General features: G+C 41.2%; 1 protein-coding gene across 2 annotated transcripts in view; it reads right to left on the bottom strand.

Annotated features, from left to right (window-relative positions):
- FNIP2 (folliculin interacting protein 2) overlaps positions 1-14,808 on the bottom strand; it is a gene marked incomplete at its 5' end in the record, with an annotated part of 49,761 nt that extends 34,953 nt beyond the window's left edge. The window contains one exon of one of the 2 annotated variants that reach the window (XM_083860971.1): positions 14,714-14,808. In XM_083860971.1, the coding sequence (XP_083717097.1) occupies positions 14,714-14,808 (95 nt within the window). Of the gene's footprint in view, positions 1-5,423; positions 5,470-14,713 lie in introns of those variants that run through there. The other variant, XM_083860972.1, reaches the window with a different exon arrangement.
- Between the last annotated feature and the right edge of the window lie 8,118 nt (positions 14,809-22,926).

Genomic DNA, 22,926 nt, shown 5'->3' on the forward strand with positions numbered 1-22,926 from the left:
GAACAGTTTCTAAACAACAACAACAACAAAATAATACATAAATCCACACATGAAAAACACACAGAGTCCATAAAGTAGACAACACTAGTAGACAACAATAGTAGACAACAATAAAATGGAAGAAAGTGTCCTGCTCTGCAGATATAATCCTCTGTGAAGCAGAGTTTAATCACTCTTTTTCTAGGCTATGTGACAGCATGTCACCTGCTCTGTTTGTAGGTCATTTCCTGTCCTTCATCTTCACTGCGAGACAATTCCCTAAATGATTTCAACTCAAGGTAACATTTCAGCAAGAAAATTTGGGGTAGGGGAAAGAGGAAATAAATAGATGTGATGTAGTTAAGAATAACTTTCTGTTACAGCTATCCACTTGTTACAGCTGTCCACTGAAATTTAAGCTGTCCACTAAAACTTCAGGACTGTTACAGTTACAGCTGTCCACTAAAACTTAAACACTGTTTTCAAATCTAAGAAAATATTTTCAGAGACCTCTGAAAGGTTTTATTTTCTAAACAGCTTTTAGAAGTGGCTAGAGAAGCTTAGAAAAAAAAAAGTTTGAATCATACCTGCTGTTTCAGTGAGCATTTGTTTTTGCAGAACATACATTTAGCACAATTGATACACAAAAAAATGCCTAGACCCTGACATTCAGGATTAGTACCAAAACACACGTTTAAAGATGAAGTGGAATCTCTTTTGGATTGCTTAATGATGATTTTCCCTCTTTTAGTCCATTGAACAGCTTATGTGGAAGGCAGGTTCCCATCCTCCCTCTGATTTTGAATAATTTACCCTGCATTGTTTCTCCTCTTTCTAAAACCTCAGATATGGAAGGGCTGTGCTGATGCCACACCACATTCCTTCTCCACAACGACCTAGAGTAGTCCTAATATGGCAAAGCTCTATTAACCTCAGATGAACTACCTTGTTCAAGCATGATACATAGTTACCAGTTTCACACAAGTTAGGCGGGATACATTGCAGATTAGTCACGCAACAAGTGAAGGAAGGTATTACTTGGAGCACTGCTCTCTCTCTCTCAGGACATTTTCCTGAAGAAAGCGTTCAGGTGGAGAAAATAAAAGTTATCAGTATCAAGTACAGAAGGGTAACTTTTTTTTTTTTTTTTAGGATAATTCTCTGTGTTCCTCTAAGAAGTCCAAAACAATATTGGATATATTTGTTCATTGAAAAGTTAAAATTCCACAGATTCCCTGCTTAGGAAAGGACAATATACTGGATTTTTGTAAGGCTAGAAGCATTTTTTTCCATCACCTTTATTGCTACAAAGCAGTATCATCACAGGCATTCAAAAGAAATTACAAGACACAGACACATGCTGATAGATGTTAACAAACATATCTACACAAGTTGGAGTCACCAACAAGTGCACACATCAGCCTTCCACAAACATAAAGAGCAGCCCATTAAACCAGTGCGTCACAACTCAGCTTCTCAAAGTTATCAGGAATCACTGTTCACGAGCTTATCTACAAGTCTGAAGTCTGGGAGCTAGCTGTCATAGAGTATCTCAGTAATGATGTAGAAATAAAAAAATAAAACTCACAATAAAACAAAACCCTAATATAAAAGAAAACACCCAGCGAGTAGTCCCTTGTTTGCAGTAGGACCACAAACAGCACAGAAACAGTGGTCTCAGTTGCTGGCTCCAGAAGTGGAATTCCTCATTAGCAAAGGAAGAGCTAAAGGCTTGTAATTGCATGAAAAATAGCATGCATTCAATTGTGTTTTACCATTAAGAAAAGTGTGGGTTTTGTTAATCTAGGTCTTTAAACAAAGAAAAGTAAAGTCTGCAGTAAGGTTACCATCCTAGGTGCACCACCTACTTCTTTTCTCCATACAGAAAGCCATGCTTAGTCTCAAACAACTTTCCCCTTTCCATCCCACTTTCTGCCATCATCTCCACAGCTTCTAACAGGAGAGCTCAGCTGACCCAAAGTAAGTCAAGTATTTTGCAGAAGCTGTTTCATAGTGACGACCTTTATCCTTTCAAAGAACTGAAAATTTGCTAGTAATTTAACTCTGTAAGATCTGACAGCTTCTTTGCCTATTTATTTTTCCAAGTCACCTGCAGTAATCAGCTTCCAGTTTTCACTGTAGCCAAACAGCTCAAGCTAAATAGCAGCGGTCATCCTGAAGCAAACAGTGCTGGGTCCTGCATCTCACCCGGGCCAGCCCAGCCCAGCCCAGCTCCTCGGGCAGCGCTGGGTGTCTCCAATGCATCATTCCCGTGTCACTTGTTCCATGTGACTGGGCCTGCAGCCAGGAACACGGCTACTAAATACAGACACTGCCAAGGCACGTCTGGGAACTGCCTCTGCCACAAAATGAGATTAAGAGAAATCTTTTATCCTGCCTCTGCCTTTCCCCACCTTCTCTTGAACACAAGGAAGAATTACGCATTGTGCATCTGAAGGAGAATCTTGAGCAACAATGCGAGGCAGAATCTGGTATTTATAACACTGTACTAGCTCTTACTCCATTGCAATGCTGAATAAAAGTACTGACAGATCTCAGACCTCAGTATCTCGTACATAAGGGAGCAGGCCAGGACAGACATCACCCCACCTTAGGGCTGGTATCCTGAGGCATGGGTTTGGTTGCCTGCTCTTTCCTGCTCCTTCTCTCTCCTCTATAAAGCCCTATAATTCTATATTTTATTCTTTTTACTTCAGAAAGAGTTTGTGTACACCTTTCAAACCTCTATTCAAAGGATTAATTTTAGAATATGGAAAAAAAAATTACTAAGAAAAAGGGTTCTTTATCGGACGTAAGTAAATACATAGATACAGAGAGATGAACAATTCCTGGCGTTTAACATTCCCCTCCAATATTTTCTAGCTAAATGAAAAATATTTTCTCTGCTATAACACACACAAACACCTTCACTCAAAGTAGCTAAAAACACCCGCATGTTAACAGCAACCGTTTCTTCACAAATTTCCTCCACTTCTGCTGTGAAAAGGCTACATTCACAAGAGGGCTTTGTGAACTGCAGAGGATATGGCACATTCTCAAGCCTTACAGACAGAAGTTTAGGGTACTCTCTCCAGAGGCACAGAAAGATTGCAAATCCCCATTTCTCATCACTGTTCTGAACACGCACTCCCACTCTACAAAAGAACACTCTCAAAGAGGGCTAGAGGCAAATGTTATCCAGGGAACCCATGTCCCTCTTCCAAAGGAAACTGCTTTAGAAGGGGTCAGTTTCATCTAACCCAAAAGCATAAACTCAGCAGTATCACTTCACTTAAAAAGAAATTGTAATTTACCTCCTGAATTCCTATTCTATGAAAAGATATCAGATTTGGCTCTCTAACAGTGCTGAGAGCTGAAGCAGCCCAGTTTTTTTGACCAGCTAACATAATACTGGGAAGACCTCTGTAAATGGTGATGTTAAACTGTTGTAAGAACAAGATGCGTTTTGATCTTTCTAAAACAGAGATTGCAACTGAAAAGTTAAAAAGTTAGTCTGCAATAACCAGGAAGGGAAGGAAGAAAAACTAAGTTGAATATTTATGAGACAGTACTGATCTACCCAACTGGGAAGAATATGGGAAAGAACACACACAAGGAGCCACGCTTGATCACCCAAAAGTTGCTATAGCATGAACAGCAAAGTCCACTGCTTCAGTCTAGATGAATGCCAGGAAATCCTGACTTAGATTGAATGAAGTGATAACATGGACGGATATAACATCACCTCCGGCATTTTTCACTAGTTATAGCCAAAAATATGTTTTGCTCCTCTTGTTGTTGTTATGATAATTTGTCTATTCCATCCAAAACACTTTCCTTAACTCTCTCTTGTAGACAGCACAGAAAGTAGCTTTCTAGTAAGTAGAACTGAATTTTGAAGGATTAGATAGATTTGTTTTCAAGTTTCACTGGAAAGGGAAGGAGGAACATGTGTTGGGATCCGTGTGCATGGTAATTAAATCACTCATACATACCCTATACCTTCTCAATGAAAAGGACTACACACAAAAGCAACCAAACAAACCACAGTCCTGCAGCTGACTGGCATGGGCAAACCTACCCTTGCTGCAAGCCACTAATGCTAAAGACTTACGTTCTGTTTACCACCAATTGCGTAGGACTTTGAATGTACAAACAGTCATTAAGTTATGAAACAGTCTCTCCTCCTTAAAGCAGGCCAACCACTCTAAACTACTCACATAGGATCTCAAATATTTTCTCAAAAACACTGGTATTATAGTAGACTTAGGAGTTTATCCAGTCAAGTTTGTACATAATTACAGCTGACTGCACCCAGTAGCGTGCTAATATTTGGATGCCAAGTATCAGTCCACCAATCCTGAAATATCTGAGAAAAAAAATTAAAATCACACAGAAAAACCAGTTGCATCCTTGTCCTGCAGTGATTTGCACATTGATAGATGCAAACAAATTTCAGCCAGCAAGTTTATGTAGCAATTATTTAAACAAATTAGAAAGTTTTCTCCTCACGAGAAGGTAAAAATTGGTCAAGCTCTTTTAGGATTCCCCAAAAAAAACAAGTGTACAAGAAAGTCCTTTATAATAGATCTGATTTACTTCTGAGATGAGTCGACCAGAGCAGACTCGCTAGAAGACATCCTAACAACTACAGATTCAGGATAACTTCATTTAATTACAAACAAAACTTTCTTTTTACCTGCTGTTAAAACAAGGACCAAGGATACAACTCTAATGAAGACCAAGTCAACGTTTAGTGCTTCAGTAATGCAAACAATAAGCCAAAATCGAATCAAATTTCAATCAAATTCCTAGTTCACATGCTAACACATTTCAATACAAATACAGAATTATTTCTTTGGGTAAACAAAGTTCAATTCAGAGGTTCAAGTCATCTTTGGCAGTCCACACAGCCACGTTTTGCTTAAAAACAAAGAAATTGGGCAGATGCATTATCAATGTGCACATGGGTTCATTAGCTTGACTGACTGTTTCAAAAAACCCACATTCACTACAAAATACATTGTTCTGTTTGCATTTTTCATCTTCTTTGCATACCTATCCCTGCACTCATTATCCAGTCCAGCTATACATAAGCATTTTACAGCATTTCCACCAAGTGCTACCCAAAAGTGACAGAAATATTTATTTTCAAATATCTGTTATTTCCCTAGTTCCATTTAAAAGCATTCCCAAATATATCCCTGTCTGTAGGACTGCTTACGGGAACTTCTGAACGTAAGAAATTCAGTACCTGAACTTTTTTGAACTCAACTGTACTGTGATCTAGTCCACAGGAGGTGACTGACATATCCCCAAGTCTCCCAAGTACCAAAGTCATTCGGTATTACTCACCCGCTCCCGAAGTTAGAATTGCGTCTGAAATAATTTTAATATTTTGTAAGCATGATTTATATGCATGCACAGGCAAATCTTATAAATACCTTTATAAGGAGAGAGGGTTAATTTTTCCAACTCTTTAGCTTGATGTGATCTAGAAATGCTTTTAACAGTTGAAAGGGCAGAGGCTGCACTCCTGAAGCTGTTTCAAGTGGCTAACACAGGAGAGCAACCCTCCTCCAGGCTAAAAGCCAAGACCAAGTAGGAGCTAAGATGCATGTCACTGTTGTCTGCTAAGTGAACTGAAGTGGCCACCAAATCCCTGCTCTTTATTCCAGCCTTCCCAAGGGAGCTGAGGATTAGCCCTCCACAAGCATTCCTGCATGTTGTCACAGTTTAACACAGACTACTCTAAGAAGGGCTGGTTCTATCACTGACCTTTGCACAGACACTACTGAGATGCTTCAATGCTGTTTTATCAGCGCTGCTGTGGAAGCCACAAACGTCCAGCCAATACCCAATTCCAGCACAGAACAGGAGAATGCAGCAGCATCTTACAACATTGGAGCCATTCACCAAGACCAAGGCTTCACATGCATGGACTAATCCTGCTGCTCCACAACTGAACAAAGTGATTTCTGCACCAAATTTCTTCTTCCTTGCACCTACACCTTCCTTTGCAGCACCCTCATAGGTCTCCGCCCACCTTGTTCAACCCAAGCTGTTAAACAAGAGAGGACACTTCAGAAACAAAAGGCTCATGACCTTTCCTACAGTACAATTGGTTCTAAAAAGTACAACTCATTTCAGAGTGCAAGTTAGAGAGCAGAGTGTTAAATGTGAAGGTTTTAAAAGGTCATTTGGGGGGAATGTGAAAGGAAAGGCAAGCAAATGTGACAGAAACAAGCAATAGTTGGACAAGCTCATGTGCCCCCATAAAAAACCAGAAGATACAACAAAAATTTGTCTGAATGTAAACTAATTTCTGTGAATTGCACGTTTCAAAAAGTTCCAATAACTGTCTTTTCCAGGCCACAGAGGGTTTTAATATTACAACATTATATTTCATTCTGTAAAGTTATCCACATTCAGTGAAATAATAATAATTTAAGAATAATTTGCTCAGAACTATGTATTCAACAGTTTGTATAGCCTTCTCTCTGGGGTTTTCTTCAAAAACGTTATCTAATGTACTCTGGTCAGATTTTCTGTACTCCTGGAGCTGTGCATTAACAAACCCAACTCCAAGAGTTGAGCAATTTCAGATATTGGATAACATCCAGATTCAGAATTCAGTACAAATACTCTGCACAGAAATTCAGAGCACTGAGTTCATTCAAGCCTCTGTTTTCTTTCATAAAAGTTGGTAAACTCAGTGAAAACAAAAGCTGAGTTGTTATTGTAAGAAACTTCACAATTCCATTATAAAAAAATTAAGTACTACTGTGTTCAGATTTCTAATTTGAAAGTGCTAATACCAGATTCAGACTGCTAGTGCCTCTATTAGAAAAATAAATAAATATTGTCAATTGCACTTAATACAGCTGATTTCATTAGCACATCAAAATTTCACTGAGCACTTTGGAGGAGAAAAGTTGAGCTGTATTGCACTGAAGTGAGAGCATCCTGCAGAGAAAGCTCCATACTGATTCAGTAATTACATCACACACAGCTCAAGTTTCCCTTCAGCACAGTCCATGGAAACAGAATCATGACTCAGTTTTAACAGTAGCAGGTGTGATGTAAAGCCCTTATACTGGTTCATCAGTACAAGTCTAAGAATCTCACCAATATGCAGAAGTGTGCTGACTGACTAAAGACATTTCAGCCGCTGCTCAGGTAAATGCACCTGCACTTGCCTTAGTTGATGTGGGGAAGACAAGCACTCACTGTTGCCAGAACTCCTAAGCTCATCCTCTCAGTGGCTCAGAACACTTTGTCTTGTAGCCTGCACAGGAGCTTGTCTTGTGACCTCAGCCTTGCACATTAAAACATGACATCACTAAGGTATTCAAGTGACAAACACAGACAAACAGAGTGATTTGAGAAAGGTACTGTAATGTGGGGAGAGAGCAGAACACAGAAGAACCTGAGCATGAAGATTAAGAAGCGGCATAGGCAGAGCACACCCAGAAGAGCTGATTCATGACAGGCAAAGGTGAATTGCCATGTCCATGCCTGTTAGTCAGATCAGAAGTCATCTGACACTATCACAAGAAGCACATGGAAAAAGTGCAGACAGATATTTGCTGTCTTCACATGCGTATCCCATTCAAAGTCCTCCTTTTCCTGCTTATTCTCTCTAGCAAGCCTGTTCACCACCACCCTACAGAACTGCATTCCTCATCTTTTGCCTAAGAAGTGTACCCATGGAAACCCTCACACAGCAAATACTGGTAATTAGGACAGCCTAAGAACATTCTTCTCATAACGCTTCATACAAGACAACAGTGTGATCTTAGAAGTAACTCTTGACAAATATAAAACACAGCACATGACTCCAAATCTGAATTTACTCTTCAGAAACTATCCGTGAACATCGCTAAGGTGCAAAGTACATGATGAACGTACATGATTGTTAGTGTCAGAAGGAATTCTTTAAGGAACAGGTACGCCACCCAGGTTTGTAGCACGTATAGTGAGCATTAATCCAAATAATTTTTTTTGCAAAGGAAGTCCTCAGCAACTTCAATAATATTGAAATGTCAGAACAAGGAATTTTCTATATGAGAAAAATTACCCCATTTTCTGTCCCCCCTGACCCCAGCTACTCTGTCACTTCTACTGTCTCAGGGCATTTGGTCTGCTGTTACTCACTGTTCAAATCAAAGCAACAGCTGAAGGCCACTACCACCATTGGAAACACCTACATCTCACAACGTCGAAGTGGGATGACATGATGACTAATGACTAAAACATTTTTGTCAAAACGCTTCCACCTTCCTTTCCCCTAAATTTAATAAAGCTGTTTTGTAACTTTAATTTAGTTTACATAAGAAAAGTTACAAAGTTTATGCAAGTTTACGTGAAGCCAGCTTCTACTGGCAACAAAGCTCTGCGTCAGCTTTTAAAATGTTTCTCCACAAATTCAACTTTCATGAATGCTTGTCTGCATTTTTCAGCCCCAAGCAGCTTTATTTTCTCATTCATATCAAGCCATTTATGTGACTAGGTATTCCCTTATAGTATGAGCATGACTGTGTTAAATTGCAGTTCCTGCTTTAAGTTGTGCCATCAACAAGGAAAGATACCTCCAAGGCTTTCTGCTGCTACTATTCCCCAAATCACTTTCCATATCACTTTTGAGCACAGTATGTGGCACAGTACTCACCCAGCTTTGGACATGACAACAGCAAAAGCGCCCTAAGAATAAGGAATCAAACACCTACTATCCAACTGAACATCATTTTTAGAACCAATGCATGGAACTCCATGGATAAGTTACCCATAAATCAGAAATAAGATAACCTACAGGCAAAACCCATTTGACTGTCAGGCAATAATGCATCTTTTCATGTAATTAAATAACCACGGTGCATCCATCCCTCTCAGAATGTCAGTAGCTTGTGCATTTCCACACTTTTTTTTTTTTCTTGTTATTTGTGGCAAAGAAAAAACAAAACAAAACAAAACAAAAAACAGGGTGTCTTCTTGCAACTTTAAGAGAGATGGAACTAGACTCAGAGTAAAACTCAGGGAAACCACGAGGTTGTTCAGTGACAGCATTTAAGGCAGAGGAAATCCAAACAACTAAAGAAGAAGAATGGACTTAGTTCCTGCAAAGCTCAAAATCAGAGGACCTGGAGCTTGCTTACCTTCAAAAAAGTCCTAGGCTGGAAATGTGGTTTCCATGTCAAAAGACCATACTTTCAATTACTTCCTCTCTAAGCTGTGTTTTTGAGGGAGACTGTAATAAATCTCTTTCTACAGAACTTATTCTTTAGCTCACTTTACTGATGAAAGAGAGACTAATGCCAGTGCAAAGGTGTAATACTGCAGCCTAAGGCTCAGCTCCAGCTGTCTGTGAAATGGTGCATGGTTTAGATCTGCTCTTTGACCTTTCCTGCTCCCATGCTCAGATCTGGCCCTGGGCTGGATTGCCCTTTTACAGCATATAAAACAGTAATTTTCTTTCAAATATTTTTCCAAGGGTTTACAGCCAGATGTTTATAGATATTTCCATGTATGAAGATGTATATGTGTGCTCAGTAGGGTTATTGCTGTGTGGATCTCTACGAAACTGCAAGAAGCTCAAGATAAAACCCAATTAGGTCACAAGAACCTTTCGAGGAGTGTTTCATTTGAACAAACTGACAAACAAGCAGACTCCAAGCTCACCACTGCTTTCTTTCCTTTTTCAGAAGGTGGAACATTGCCAGGCTGGTAATAAATGCTGTGGAATAATGCTTAGCAAGTAGGATCTCACCAAGCATTTCAGCACTATGACCAAAGGAATCACTAGTACCAGCTGCCAAACAAATGATCTCATATACCAAAGCTAACAAACTGTTACCAGATAGATATCCTGCAGCTACAACATGACATCCGTTCCATTAGAGACACCAGAAGGAGCTGCTGACACTTAAAGCTGAAGAAATAGACTGCGTGCAAGTTTCAGACACAGCTGAAATAATACAACCTTAAAAAAAAATAACATATAAAATGAAGTTATTCCCTACTTTACAACAGTCCTTCACTGCACATACCAATATCAAAGAAATTTAATCACAGGTTGCAATGCAGAAATTATATATTCAGCAGTGAAAGCAGTCTTCTGAAAACTCCAAGACATTTATTTTTGTTAAAAAAAACTCAAATCAAATCAAACCATCAGAGACTGAAATTAAGGTGAAGTCTGAACCCGCAGCTTAAGGACTTTATGTTGAAAAGTACAGAAAAGCACTGATGGGAAATTTCTTCTAGAATCAGGCAAACACAATTACAGAAAAACTGCTATCAATTTAAGTAAAATCAAACTATCTGCAACCCATATCAATTTCCTTAAGGCCACCCCCCCCCCCCCAATACCTTACTCAAATACATGCTTAGCACTTGAAACATTCTAGTCTTGAGATACTATGTGCTTATAATCCCTAAAACTTAATGGACTGTTCAATGGGTAAGGAATTGGTTGGATGGCTACATCCAGAGGGCAGTGGCTCAGAGTCCTGATGGACATCAGTGACAAGTGGTGTCCCTTGGGGAATATCAATGATGGAACTGCATGCGCTCTCAGCAAATCTGCAGAGGACACCAAGCTGTGCCTGTCTGCACTCCTAAAGGATGGGATGGCAGCCCAAAGGACCTGGACAAGCTCAAGCAGTGGGCCCATGGGAATCTAAAAGGTTTAACAAGACCAAGTATGAGGTGCTGCATTGGGTCAGAGTAACCTCTGGTAACAGCACAGGCTGGGGATGAACAGATTCAGAGCAGCCCTGCCCAGAAGGACTTGGGGACATTGGTGGGTGAGAGGCTGGACACGAGTCAGCAATGTGCATTCTCAGCCCAGGAAGCCAAACGTGTCCTGGGCTACATTAAACACAGTGTAGCCAGCAGGGCCAGAGAGAATATTCTACCCTTCTACTGTGCCCTGGTGAGACCCCCACCTGCAGTGCTGCACGTACCTCTGGGGTCCCCAGCACAGGAAGGACATTGACCTGTTGGAGCAAGCCCAGAGGAGAGACACATGCTTAGAGGGATGGAGCATCTCTCCTATGAGGAAAAGCTGAGAGAATTGAGGCTGTTCAGCCTAGAAAAGAGAAGGTTTTGGGATGACCTAATTGCTGCTTTCCAGTACCTGAAGGGAGCCTACAAAAAATATGGAGAGCGACTATTTTAAAACACATGTAGTGACAGGACAAAGAGGAATGGCTTCAAACAAGGAGAATAGGTTGAGATTAGATATTAGGAAAAATTCTTTACTGTGAGGGCGGTGAGACATTGGAAGAGTTTGCCCAGAAAAGCGGTGGATGCTCCATTCCCATAAATGTTGAGGCCAGGTTGGATGGGGCTCTGATCAGTTTGGTCTAGTGGAAGGTGTCTCTGTCTGAGGCAGCGGTGGTTGGACTAGAGGATCTCTAAAGTCTCTTCCAACATGAGCAGATCTAGGATTCTGCTGAGTACATGACCCTGGTAGCACTCCAAAACTCTGTACAAACTACACTAAACCAATCTTGTAAGAGAAGTAACATTTGATAAGGAAATAAGAAGTTTTAGGGGAATTTATCCACATAAATACACATTGCTTGCACACAAAGTAATCAGGGTTTTCCCAGAGCCTCAGAGGCTAAGAAGAAATATATTCAATTACAGCCATTTAAGTGCCTCTGTTGAAAGGGGTGTATATGTACACACACATACATCTTTACATATGTATTATGCACACAGATATATATATATATATTTTCAGTTAAGGGAAGCAAGAAGCAGCAGTAAAAAAAGGTAAGCTCAAGTCTGTGTACAAAACTGCTTAGAACAAATGCAGTATCTCACTAATACATGTCTGTTCTCCACCTGGTTTATAATTTCTTTTTGTAAAAAAAGAATTAAACTATTCTATAATTCTAACTACTACCCTTCTACCACTTCATACTTCCATTATCTTGAAGGAAAACCTGGGCCAGTAGCAAGTCCTACTATCCCAACAGCTCTGTATTAGCATCTACAGCTGATGTTTACATTCTCCTCACCCAGCAAGTAAGGGCTGTGCTCAGGTGGACACACAGTGCAGCCCAGAGTAGCTCCACAGAGTGCATTAATTGGTGCTAAGGAGCTAACACCCACTCTAGATGTGTTCTGGAGTTTTACTATTGACCAGCTGCAGTGTGGGACCAGGGACTGTGAATGTGAATACACATTAGTGATTGCAACACACTTTTCAATTTCATTCATTCCAACAGGAATCCAGTTCACCTACTGAAGCCACTCGGCTTTGTGAGGCAAAGTGCAGTTAGTGGAGACAATTTAGAGGTTTTCTTTAAAAGAACACTCCTGAGCCAAATTAATATACTAATATTCATGCACCCAGGAAATCATTTCCTATGGCTCCACATTCAACTCTAGGCACCATGTCTCTTGCTCTTTGAGGCTGTGCCAGCTCATCCTGGTAAGCAGCATGGACCTTGAAGCTTGATGTTTCCATCAGAGCCAAGAAGACAAAGCATCATGAACCTCTGGCCAAGATATAGTTCCCATTAAAGGAGAGAGTGCAGCAGAATGAGCACATGCAGTACTTGTTACAGGCAAGCTGCAAGCTTGGTTGATCCCCCTCTGCAACAGAACTTTTCCTGGTGTTTCTGGGAAAACTGGAAAACACAAAGCTTCCCAACAATGTAGTTGAAAGAAGTTGTCAAATTACATTAATTTGAAGGGGCGTTATCTACTAAACAGATTTTTGGCGATTTCTCTGTTGTTCAGGATAAGGAGGGCGTGTGAATACATTTAAACTTTCAAGGCTTTCATAACAATTGAAAGTCCAAGGATACTGATTGTTATTGGTCTCACAGGGCTCCTTAACAGAGCTAAATCCTGCAAGACATGTTGAATGTAGAGGGACCTCACTAACCAAAACCTGGAAGGAATAAATCCAACTAAAAATCCCTAAAAAGACAGTCATGTCATTAGAAAATGATTCTGCCATTTTGCATCTAACATTGACCAGCAGTATATGATTAATACAAAAGCTACCAAAGGATTATGTCTCCTGCTTTACTCAGATCAAATCACATCTCTCCACTCAGAGATTACTGTGGAACAGAAAGTCTATTAAAAACATTGCAGCAAATCTTCTAAGACCCTGTAAGTATGCTTTTGCAGATCATGAACAGATTGCTGGAAAAAAAGAAAGAAAAAGCACTTCAGTGTACTTAAAGTTGTAAGGAAGAAGCTTAATATTAACAAGCAAAAAAAAAACCTCCGTTCACATGTAAAATCCTTCAAATAATTTTATGGACCTTAGGTGTGTCAAAAAGAGTCAGATAAAGGAAATGAGGAGTAATAGAGGATAAAAAGAGTGAAAGGTACCTACAGTAGTATTTTCATTACATTAGCTTTTATGTGAAGTGTCACATCATTTAAACGTTGCCCAAACTGAAAACCAAGTGTGGAATATCTTACTGAAAAAACAACAAGAAGGAAAAAGTACAATCCCTAACTTCACTAAATACTCCAAATGGAATAATCTTACTGATTTTAAGGGGAAACACACTGTGAAAGGAATCTGCCCTTGTGGAGATGCTTGATAATCCAATAATAATCCAATAATCCAGAATTAACAGCACTGGTCTCTGACACAAAATATTTCTAATAGAGTTAGTCTGGAACTGCCAATTTCAATGTGGAAAACTGTTTTCTTCCATTTTAAAGGAGATATTTAACTCATAAGGTGAATAAGTGCTAAAAGAAGTAAGTAGCAGTTACACAAAAGTAACCTCCAGTTATGATTACAGTGTATACACTCCGAAGCTTCACAAAATTCACCAGATTTATTCTCTAATATGCATGCAGCTCCAATCGCTTTCACAGGAATCATTTTGTAACCCAAATACATTGCAATTTTCACCTTACACCGTTTTTCTCCACGATCTTGCAAGTTTAGCCACACAAATGGCCATGTCCCACACAGATCATCTTTGAATGATAAAAGCTCCACGACTGTGATCTTTCATACTTGGCACTGTGGATCAGAAAATTGCCCAGTGCTCTCCCTCACCATCCTGAGCAGTTTCAGCGGTGAAAGCCGAGATTCCAATTCACCGTGTGATCACAAGAGCGGTGAACTCACACAGAGAACAGGCACAGGGGTGACCGGGCGTGCTGTGACTGTCACTGTGCCCACTGTGCTCGGTTTGTGAGCAAAACGCTGTCCCCCAAGGTTCACAAAACACTGATAGTTCAGTATTACACAGAGAACCGATATTATATAAAGGTTATAGATGCAAACCCGAAGCAGCGATAGCTACTGCACCGCCTTTCATCAGGCGCGGTACCAAAGCGGGGGCAGGGAAAGGTGCCTGATGCTCAGACTGTGCACGTGTATTCAGGTCACGACAATTCTCAGTTGTGAATTAAACACGTTTCCCAGATTTCCCGTGCTGAGGAGACACGGGCACGAGTTCTCAGCCAGGCCCCGGCGCCTCTCCCATCGCTGCCCAGGGGCGAGCGCCCAGGGCCCCTCATGGCCATGCCAGCGCCAGCCGTGCCGGGAGAAAATGGCTGAGAGAGCCAGCCAGGGGGAAAGGCGGGAGAAGAGCCGCTCCGGCGCCGCCGTGCTCCCGATTTCCCCCGGGAATTCAGCGCCGAGGACCCCCGGGGGCTGCGGCACAGCTGCGCCCCAGGCCGGCCCCTCCGCCCCAGGCCGGCCTCTCCGTACCCCGGCCCCGCAGCCCCGGCTCACCTGAAGGCGGGCCCCTCCCCCGGAGCCCGGCCCTGCGGGCCCGCCGCGCCGCCGCCCCTTTTGTTGAAGAGCTTCTGGAGCAGGGTGGGGGCCATGGCTCCGCCGCGCCCCTCGCAGCGGCTCAACGGGCGGCGAGCGGCGGCGGCCGCGGCACCATCATCCCCGGGGCCGCTGCGGAGCCGCCCAGCATTCCGCGGAGGAGAGGAGAGGCGAGGAGAGGCGAAAGGAGCGCCGGCCCGCCCAGCCGTCACCTGCCCGAGGGCCGAGCGCTCCCGGCCGGCGGTGGCGGCACCGGGCAGGGCAGGGCAGGGCAGGGAGCGCTCCCGGCCCACAGAGATGGGAATGGGGATGGGGACGGGCCCGCGCTGCCGCCGCGCCCCCCGGGCGCTCCCCATTGGCTGCGCGCCGCCCACGCCCCGCCCCCAGCACGTGGTCGGGCGCGGGGGCGGCCTTAAAGGGCCAGGCCCGGCCGCGTGTGAGGGGTGTGCTCAGGCTGAGCGCCCTGCGCGGGTACAGCCACCCAAAAAATCCATGGGACCGGGCCTGAAAGGTCATCTAGTTACAAACTGCACTCCCATAGCACAGCTCCCGCTACACCAGATTTCTCAAGCTCTTATCCAACCTGGCTTTGAATACCTGCAGGGTTGGGGCATCCACAAACCTCTTTGAGCAGCCTGTTCCAGCTCCTCTCCATCCTCACAGTAAAGGATTTCCTCCTAATAGCTAACCTAAATTTCCTCTGTTTCAGTTTGAACCTGTTATATATATTTTATATAAAGTTGGCTTTTCGCAAAATGTGCGCTATATAGTTAATATTGTGGTAAAAATATAGAATGTAAGTTTTTATTTCTGGCTTTAGAAAATTAAGCATAGTAGTAATAACTAATATAATGTGCTTAAACTGTCTGTTTGGTCGGAATAACATCCAACAAACATATAAAGAAGACCCTGCTATTAATATACCAACTATCAGCATCTACCACCTAAAAAAAGCATAGACCAAAACCCAAACTAAAAGCAATAAAAAAAAACACAACCACAAAACACACATGCTCTAAAAAAGCAAACCCAAAAAAGAGCCATACAAAACAGTTCCTAAAATTCAGTCATACAAAACAGTTCCTAGTGTATGTTGAGTTTTTCATCCACATCCACACATAGATAATGTATCTTTTACAATGTATTTCTCTACAGATGGAAAAGTATTTGTGCACGCATGTGTGCCCTGCGTGCACACACATGTAAATCGTGTGTTGGTGATTTACAACACTGTATTGGTGCAGTGGAGCAAGAACAAACAAACCACTGCCTGTATCAGAAGCGTTTGTTTGCCTGCTTGGGCTGACAGCGGAATGTGGTGTCCAAGTGCCCTCCCATCCTTCTTGCACCAGCCAAACCCACAGACTGACAAAAATCCATTGGGTTTCAGGAAGCTCACATCCCTTGTCTTGCTCCATGTACCAATCTGTCACTGGTCCAGGAAAACTTTTATGTGATTTTCACCCTAGTCAAGACTAGAATATCTGTAATGGAGAGATCCCTGGCAAATAAGTGTAGAAGTACTGTGATTCCCATGGAGAATCTGAACTTTTACTTTACTATTTGACCAAGCAATATTTTTGCAGGAAGGTAGATCTGCTGGAATGGCGCTTATTTTAACACAGAACTATTCTATTCACTAATAATTAGATGAGGCTACAGTATTTAGGTATCATTTGGAGCTTTTTGTTTGCTTAATTTGAGGGAAAGGATGGTTTGTGTGGTTTTGCCCAGCAGCAGGATGACACCTCAATGTATCTACCAAGAGACTTCAAATGCTCCTTTTCAACCAGCTAAGTCACTGCACACTGTGGTGGAACAAAAACCAAACAAATCCCCCCAAAACCCCAAGAAAAGCAGAATCACAGTAACTTCCTGCTCCTTTTAGGAAACTGGAAGATGAGACATGGAGAATAGTGGTTATTATAATAGCTGTAAGGAATCATTACAATACTCTGCAAACTCAGCATCCAGCAGAGGTAGAAGAGCTGGTGAACATATATTTCGTAGTCAGCCTCTCACTGTCTGGAGAAGCTGATTTCTTTTTTAAATAAGAGGTGACTGCCTACTGGGCAGATAATCTGATCAGCTGCACCCTTGATAACACCAGACTGAATCTTGTAATGCTCAACTGATCCTGTACAGAGGTCCATTCTCAGAAAGGCTTTAACCACTTCCTCTGTGAGACTGAATACCCAGTATAAATCTTTCAGCCTGGATGTTGTTACTGCCCCCAGTCATTAGAATCAATCCACTTGAAGAAAGCTGAAGGACAGAAGAGAGAATAGCAGGGTGTGGCTGGACAAGATTAAAGACATCATAGTTGACACAGTAATCTACACAAATGAGAATCTAGGCATCCAGCTCCAGAAATAATCACTGAACTGCATTTCTCAAGGAACAGCCCTGAGAAACTTAAAAGATGCAAACACCATGGCTGCCTCTCTAAAGTTAGCAAGGAGTGCTGACCAGTGGGGGCAGAATCAGAGGCTAACATCCAGTTGTCTCCCAATGTCCACACCACAAACATTTTACATTTTACACAACCATTTTACCAGTCCATTTATTTTGGACTGGTTGCGGTCTGGTCCTGTCAGCAGAATGCATGTCAGTGGTTGAAGAACACTGAATGTGTTTCTAAAAAATATGTGGTTTAGTTTCATCTGAAAATGATCCACTTTGTATGCCCAGATGCCACCCCAAAATATGAAGCAACACCAAGTCAATGAAGACAATTGGGATACTCTCTTCACAAATAGCAGTGTAAATATACCCTACATGTTGCCTGATGCTCAGTCCAAAACTAGTTCTCAGTGTGTTAATGTGTATTACCATCACTACTGAAATTGGTAACTACACATTAAGACACTAGTGTTCTGAAGGCTATTTCTGGAGGAAAAGAAAAAAAAAACAAAACCAAAAACCCTAAAAAACAGCAGAATCATCAAAGAAGTACAAAATAATTTTCACTATCAGAACGCACTGTCACACTCTGAAAAGAGCTGGGCTATGCAGAACACCTGAAAGCCAATGCAGTGATTTGTCACTAACCCCAGAGTACAAAATAGGAGCAGATGTAAGGAAAAAAGCCATACCAGCTGTCAAGCAAAGATCATTTACAGCAAGATAGTGCATCTACAACTCTCACTCTTCTAGGAAATACAGGAAATAAAAATGGCATTTAAAATCAAAAACTAATATTCTGCCTGAGAGTGAGACTCCATGTGCAGAGAAAGACAATTTAGTTGTTTAAACTTCAGTCAGAAAAGAAGCCAGATTCTCAATGCAGAAATAGATGGGACTTTGTTAGGAAACTGACAATACATAAAAAGGATCATTCAAATCCTGGCATAGCTGAATGCTTGAAAAAGCATATCAATGTTTCATAGCACATAAATCTCTCTAAAGATTCTGTCCTGAAAATGTAGCCAGGTTTAACAGCCAGGACAGGTAGGATTAAAAGCCAAGGGTTGTAAATCACACTTTGCTACCCCATCACTTACACCTGGACAAACTGTTGAGTTCCTTTGTGGATGCTTTCATTCCACTCTGCTCAGTCCTGAATGCACAAATTCAACATGCTCCTAAGCCTCTCTTGTCAGAACTAGGGTTTGGAGGTACTGCAAAGAGAAGCCAGAGGCCAAAACAGGTAAACTCTGAAGATGAACAAAAATTTTGGTAACCTAAGATGTTTGTTAATAATTGTTACATGAACACAGGTAAGTCTTGCTACAATTTGCAATGTATCAGTAACATTTTTGATTCTGTAAAGTAAATAAAATCCAGTTTTTAATGCAATTTTAAACGTGCCAAGTGAAATGTGATATTAAGAAATACCCAGAATTATTCTCTCTCCATATTGTTATTATTACTATTTAGCATATTAAATCTAAATTACTCTCCACAAAGGATTTAAAAACCTATTGTAAAATGTATTTCACTTTACAAGCAGGGACAGAAACTGGCAGAAAAGGAAAGCTTGGGATTGCAGCCCCCTGCAAACCAGCTTACTCATCCTTCATTGAAGCATTACATAACTTGAGCTGTTGCTGCAGCAACTTTCCCCAACCCCTGAACAGAGCCACAAAGGTGTTGTTGCCATAATACAAATAAGCATTTTCACTGCCTTTTTACATGGAACACACATTCAGTTAAAAACCAAAGACAGTTTGAAGGGGAATATTAATTTAATTGCTTCTGGAAAAAAAATTCTGGGAAATATTGATGTATATGTTATAAAACATTTCATTTTCAATAGTCTTTGGTGTTAAAAGCAAAGCAAATGGTCAGATGAGAAATGTCTTCTTTTAATCACCAAAATACAAATATCAACTAAAATGGAGAGAATTGGATTGTGTGAAGGTGATAAGTACAGTCCTCTGAAATCACTACTGTGCATAAGCATCTTGTCAAATTTCCTAAAGCAAGGGTACACTACTTTTTCCTCTAGAAGAGCCTGAAAATGTACATACCTGTGAATCTTTAAACAGCTGTTTAGAACCTGGTTTGGTTCCTCTTCTGAGAAAAACAGAGGAAAACAAAGCTTTTAGCATTGGTAAATTGCGTTTGTAAGTCCTGCCCAAGACTCCATCCAAAGTCTAGCTGGAAATCCTCATGTCCCAGATTTTCAATGGTGAAATCTGCCATGGGCCTTCCTATTTGCTGCCTGCACTCTTTGAGTCCACGGAGCTCTAGTTCACCTTGGACTCCATCCTACCCACATTAGGTGCAGACCAAAACCATTTTCTACACAAGAAAGTCTGCAGTCACCATAATTGATATTTCAGCACCTTTTGGTGGTAACTGTGATAAACATGCACTTACATGAAATTGCAATAATATCAGGACATACATTTGTATCAAAACAGAGGGCAGGAATTTAGCAACAAAACTGATACCCTGCAATGCTGCAGCAGTGACCACCTGCTGCTGACACTGGGTCTCTCCTTACAAGCCATGGCTTCTACTGTTATCAGGAAGTCACAGGGACTCTCTTCCACACCTCCTCACATCCTGAGGTCCTGAGCACTGCTCTGAATAGTTGCATCAAAAACATGTTTTAAACAGACCTAAAGTACATAACAAAAAAGTCTGCTTATTCTTGGTTGGTTCTTAACCATTTCTTCAGGGATCAGCAGATCTGAAAGTTAGTGACAAGTAAATGTATGACTTTATTTTCAGTTTCTGTCATGTCAGCTCTGTGTGGAAAATTTTCTTTTTAAAACATCCTCAGACAAGAACATTTGGTTCTTTCATTGTTTAGCATTGCATTTTAACTCAGTTTAGAGGAATCTGCACAGAGTTAGTAACTGTTCAGTATGAGTGTAATCTGGGCCCTCTTTATTCAATTTTATGCAGAAAAAGACTTGGTGCAGGTGGGTAACAATAAAGCTGATGGTGAAAAACCAGATTTATTTTTCCTGTCTCGTGTGCCTCTCATGAAGGTGACATGCTTGATGTGCCAGGTCACATGGGAATAGCATATGATGCAGCCTGTGTGTCATAGGACACAGGGAAGGCTGAGGGGCTGCTCTGTTTCACAGCCAGCAGTGAAAGCATCCTTTCCAAGAATGTTTGCATGTTGGGAGCTTCTTGATAGTTGTTCTGAAAAACTGATGAGGTGTGTGTTTCAACTGCTTGTCAGATGGATCCCCATCAGTACTGCATCATATTGTGAAGCTGCAACTCAGTCCAATGAAAACCTCACATATGATTACTTCTGTAAAAAGCAAAATGGCTTTTAATATCCTTAGACAAGGTAGTCCTGCACTGAGCCAAAGCATCCACTTTCCAGTGGAATTAGCATATTTAAGCCTCTATTTTCTTTACAGTGTCAAATACAGATTTAAAGGTGAAAAAAAGCAAGAAAAACAACAACAACAACAACAAAAAAAATCCTAGTCTGTATGTATACATATTTATCCATCTTAACACAATCTGCAACAACTATATACAATCTTTATTTTGCAGTTTATTCTTTTGTGAATGCAAATTGAAGGCTAGAATAATTATGAAATAAATTTCCTTATTGTGTATTCCATCAGAGTACTAGTTTTAGAATTACATATGCATTTCTAAGCATTTATCGATGATTGCTTGCTTATTTAGTCAGGAAAGGAAGAAGAGGTAAAACCGAAGATTTTATAACAGGCTGATCTTAGGCTGGAGGGTCATACTCCAGCAAGTATGATGTACTTAGTAGAAGGGAGACCTGTACTTGAAGCTATTTGCTTCAAGATTTTAGCACTCACAACATGTTTACCTATTGATAATACTCAAACTACTTTACTGAGTAGCCAAACCTGTATATATGGGAAAATAAATAGGTGAATTAAAAAATTAACAGACAATTCAGTTACAGTGAGTATTTTAATGTACTGCTTTACAGGCATTTACTACATAAACTACTGGAAATGTCAAAAGATAGGAGGTATTTTGGTAAAAGGAAGTATTTTGAAATTACAAGATCACAAAGGATTAGAGGAACACAGGGATGATTTCACTGCTTGAAAACAGATTTTAGAGGACTTTATAATGAAAGTCTGACCTTTTAAGAGGTTATTTGTATATAAATTCAGTGTGTAATTTAATACATTAATTTGAACATGAGATCACTCAGTATATTCTTGACAGAAGTCACATTATGCTTGTTTTTTACAATCTGTCAATGACTTTCATAAATTAATATGAAACTAATTATGCTACTGCAGTGCTTGAGAATATTAATTCAGCTCACATATTTTCCAGAATCTGCTACTGACATTGAGAAAATCACTTGATTTCGCTCTTGTTCAGCTCACATCTCCAAATTATCATGGAGATGCCTCTTTCTTTGTACCTCTGAAAGGACCTTGCACATAAGGACTTGCAAGCAAAAAGTGTAAAAAGAATTACTCATCTAGAATCTAGACTATTCCAACTTCACCAGTAAAAAAACCTGCAGGGACTGAATAAGTCTACTCCTGGAATAATGAATCACTGCTTCTTCCTGAGAAGAAGCTGCCAACAGCTCTTGCGGGGGACACACACCAACAACACACACTTTACTCTGATGTCTGCTACAGAAATCTCTTCTAGACTCTACTCACTTGGCTAGCAACTAACTCACTGAGATCATAGAATATTTTAGGTTGGGAGGGACTTTAAAAGGCTTTTGAGTCCAACCCCCCTGCAATGAGCAGGGACATCTTCAATTAGAGCAGGTAGTGCAGACCCCTGCCCATTCTGGCCTTCAATGTTTCCAGGGATGATGCATCTGCCAGCTCTTGGGTCAACCTCTTCCAGTGTTTCACCACCCTCATTGCAACACCCTTCTTTCTTTTACTTAATCTAAACTGACCTTTCTCTGTCTAAAACCATTGCTATATCACAACAAGCCCTACTAAAAAGTTTGTCTTTCTTACAGGCTCCCTGAAGCACTGAAAGGCTGCATTAAGTTTCACCTCTCCAGAGCCTACTCTTCTCCAGGCTGAACAATCCCACCTCTCTCACCCTTTCCTCATAGAAGAGGTCCTGTAGTCATCCTTTCATCCCTTACATGACCTTGGTGTCCTTCCTCTGGGCTTGCTCTAACAAGTTGTCATCCTTCCTGCACTGGGAAAGAGGTGGATACAGCAGAATAGTCTCCCTTGCTCTGCTGGCCACGTTGCTTTTAATGTAGTCCTGGGTATGGTTGGGTGACTGGGTGGCAAGTGCTGATGTGAGACTGCTTCTCCTACACCACTGCACCTCAGCTAAGCATAATGATAAAAATATCCCAGCCAGTGACTGTGGTCAAATGCCTCGTGAATTACAGATGACTCAAAGCTTTGGTGGCCTCTGACATGGTGGAGCATGTGAAATCCCTGACACAGCTGCATGACCTGGCTCAGAGAGAGAAATGCCTTCATGTGGTTCCACTGATTTCTCACTTAAGTGTTCCCAGATGGTAGCAGATGGCTTCTCTTTCTGTTAAGGGTTCCCAGATGCAATGTTTAACAGCACTCCATGCCAATCACCTCTCCTGCCCAACATCTGTGCAGATGTGTGGGAATGATTACAATGCACTATATGGACTACAGTTACTAATATCAATGCTACTTTATCTTTTCTTTCAGTCTAGGGATTACAACTGCCCTCTGACACATTCAATGTCGACAACATACTGAAAGAGATGAAAACCACCTTGATGAAGC

The sequence above is a fragment of the Zosterops lateralis genome, assembly GCF_965231275.1.
Source record: "Zosterops lateralis genome assembly, chromosome: 5".
Taxonomy (NCBI): Eukaryota; Metazoa; Chordata; class Aves; order Passeriformes; family Zosteropidae; genus Zosterops; species Zosterops lateralis.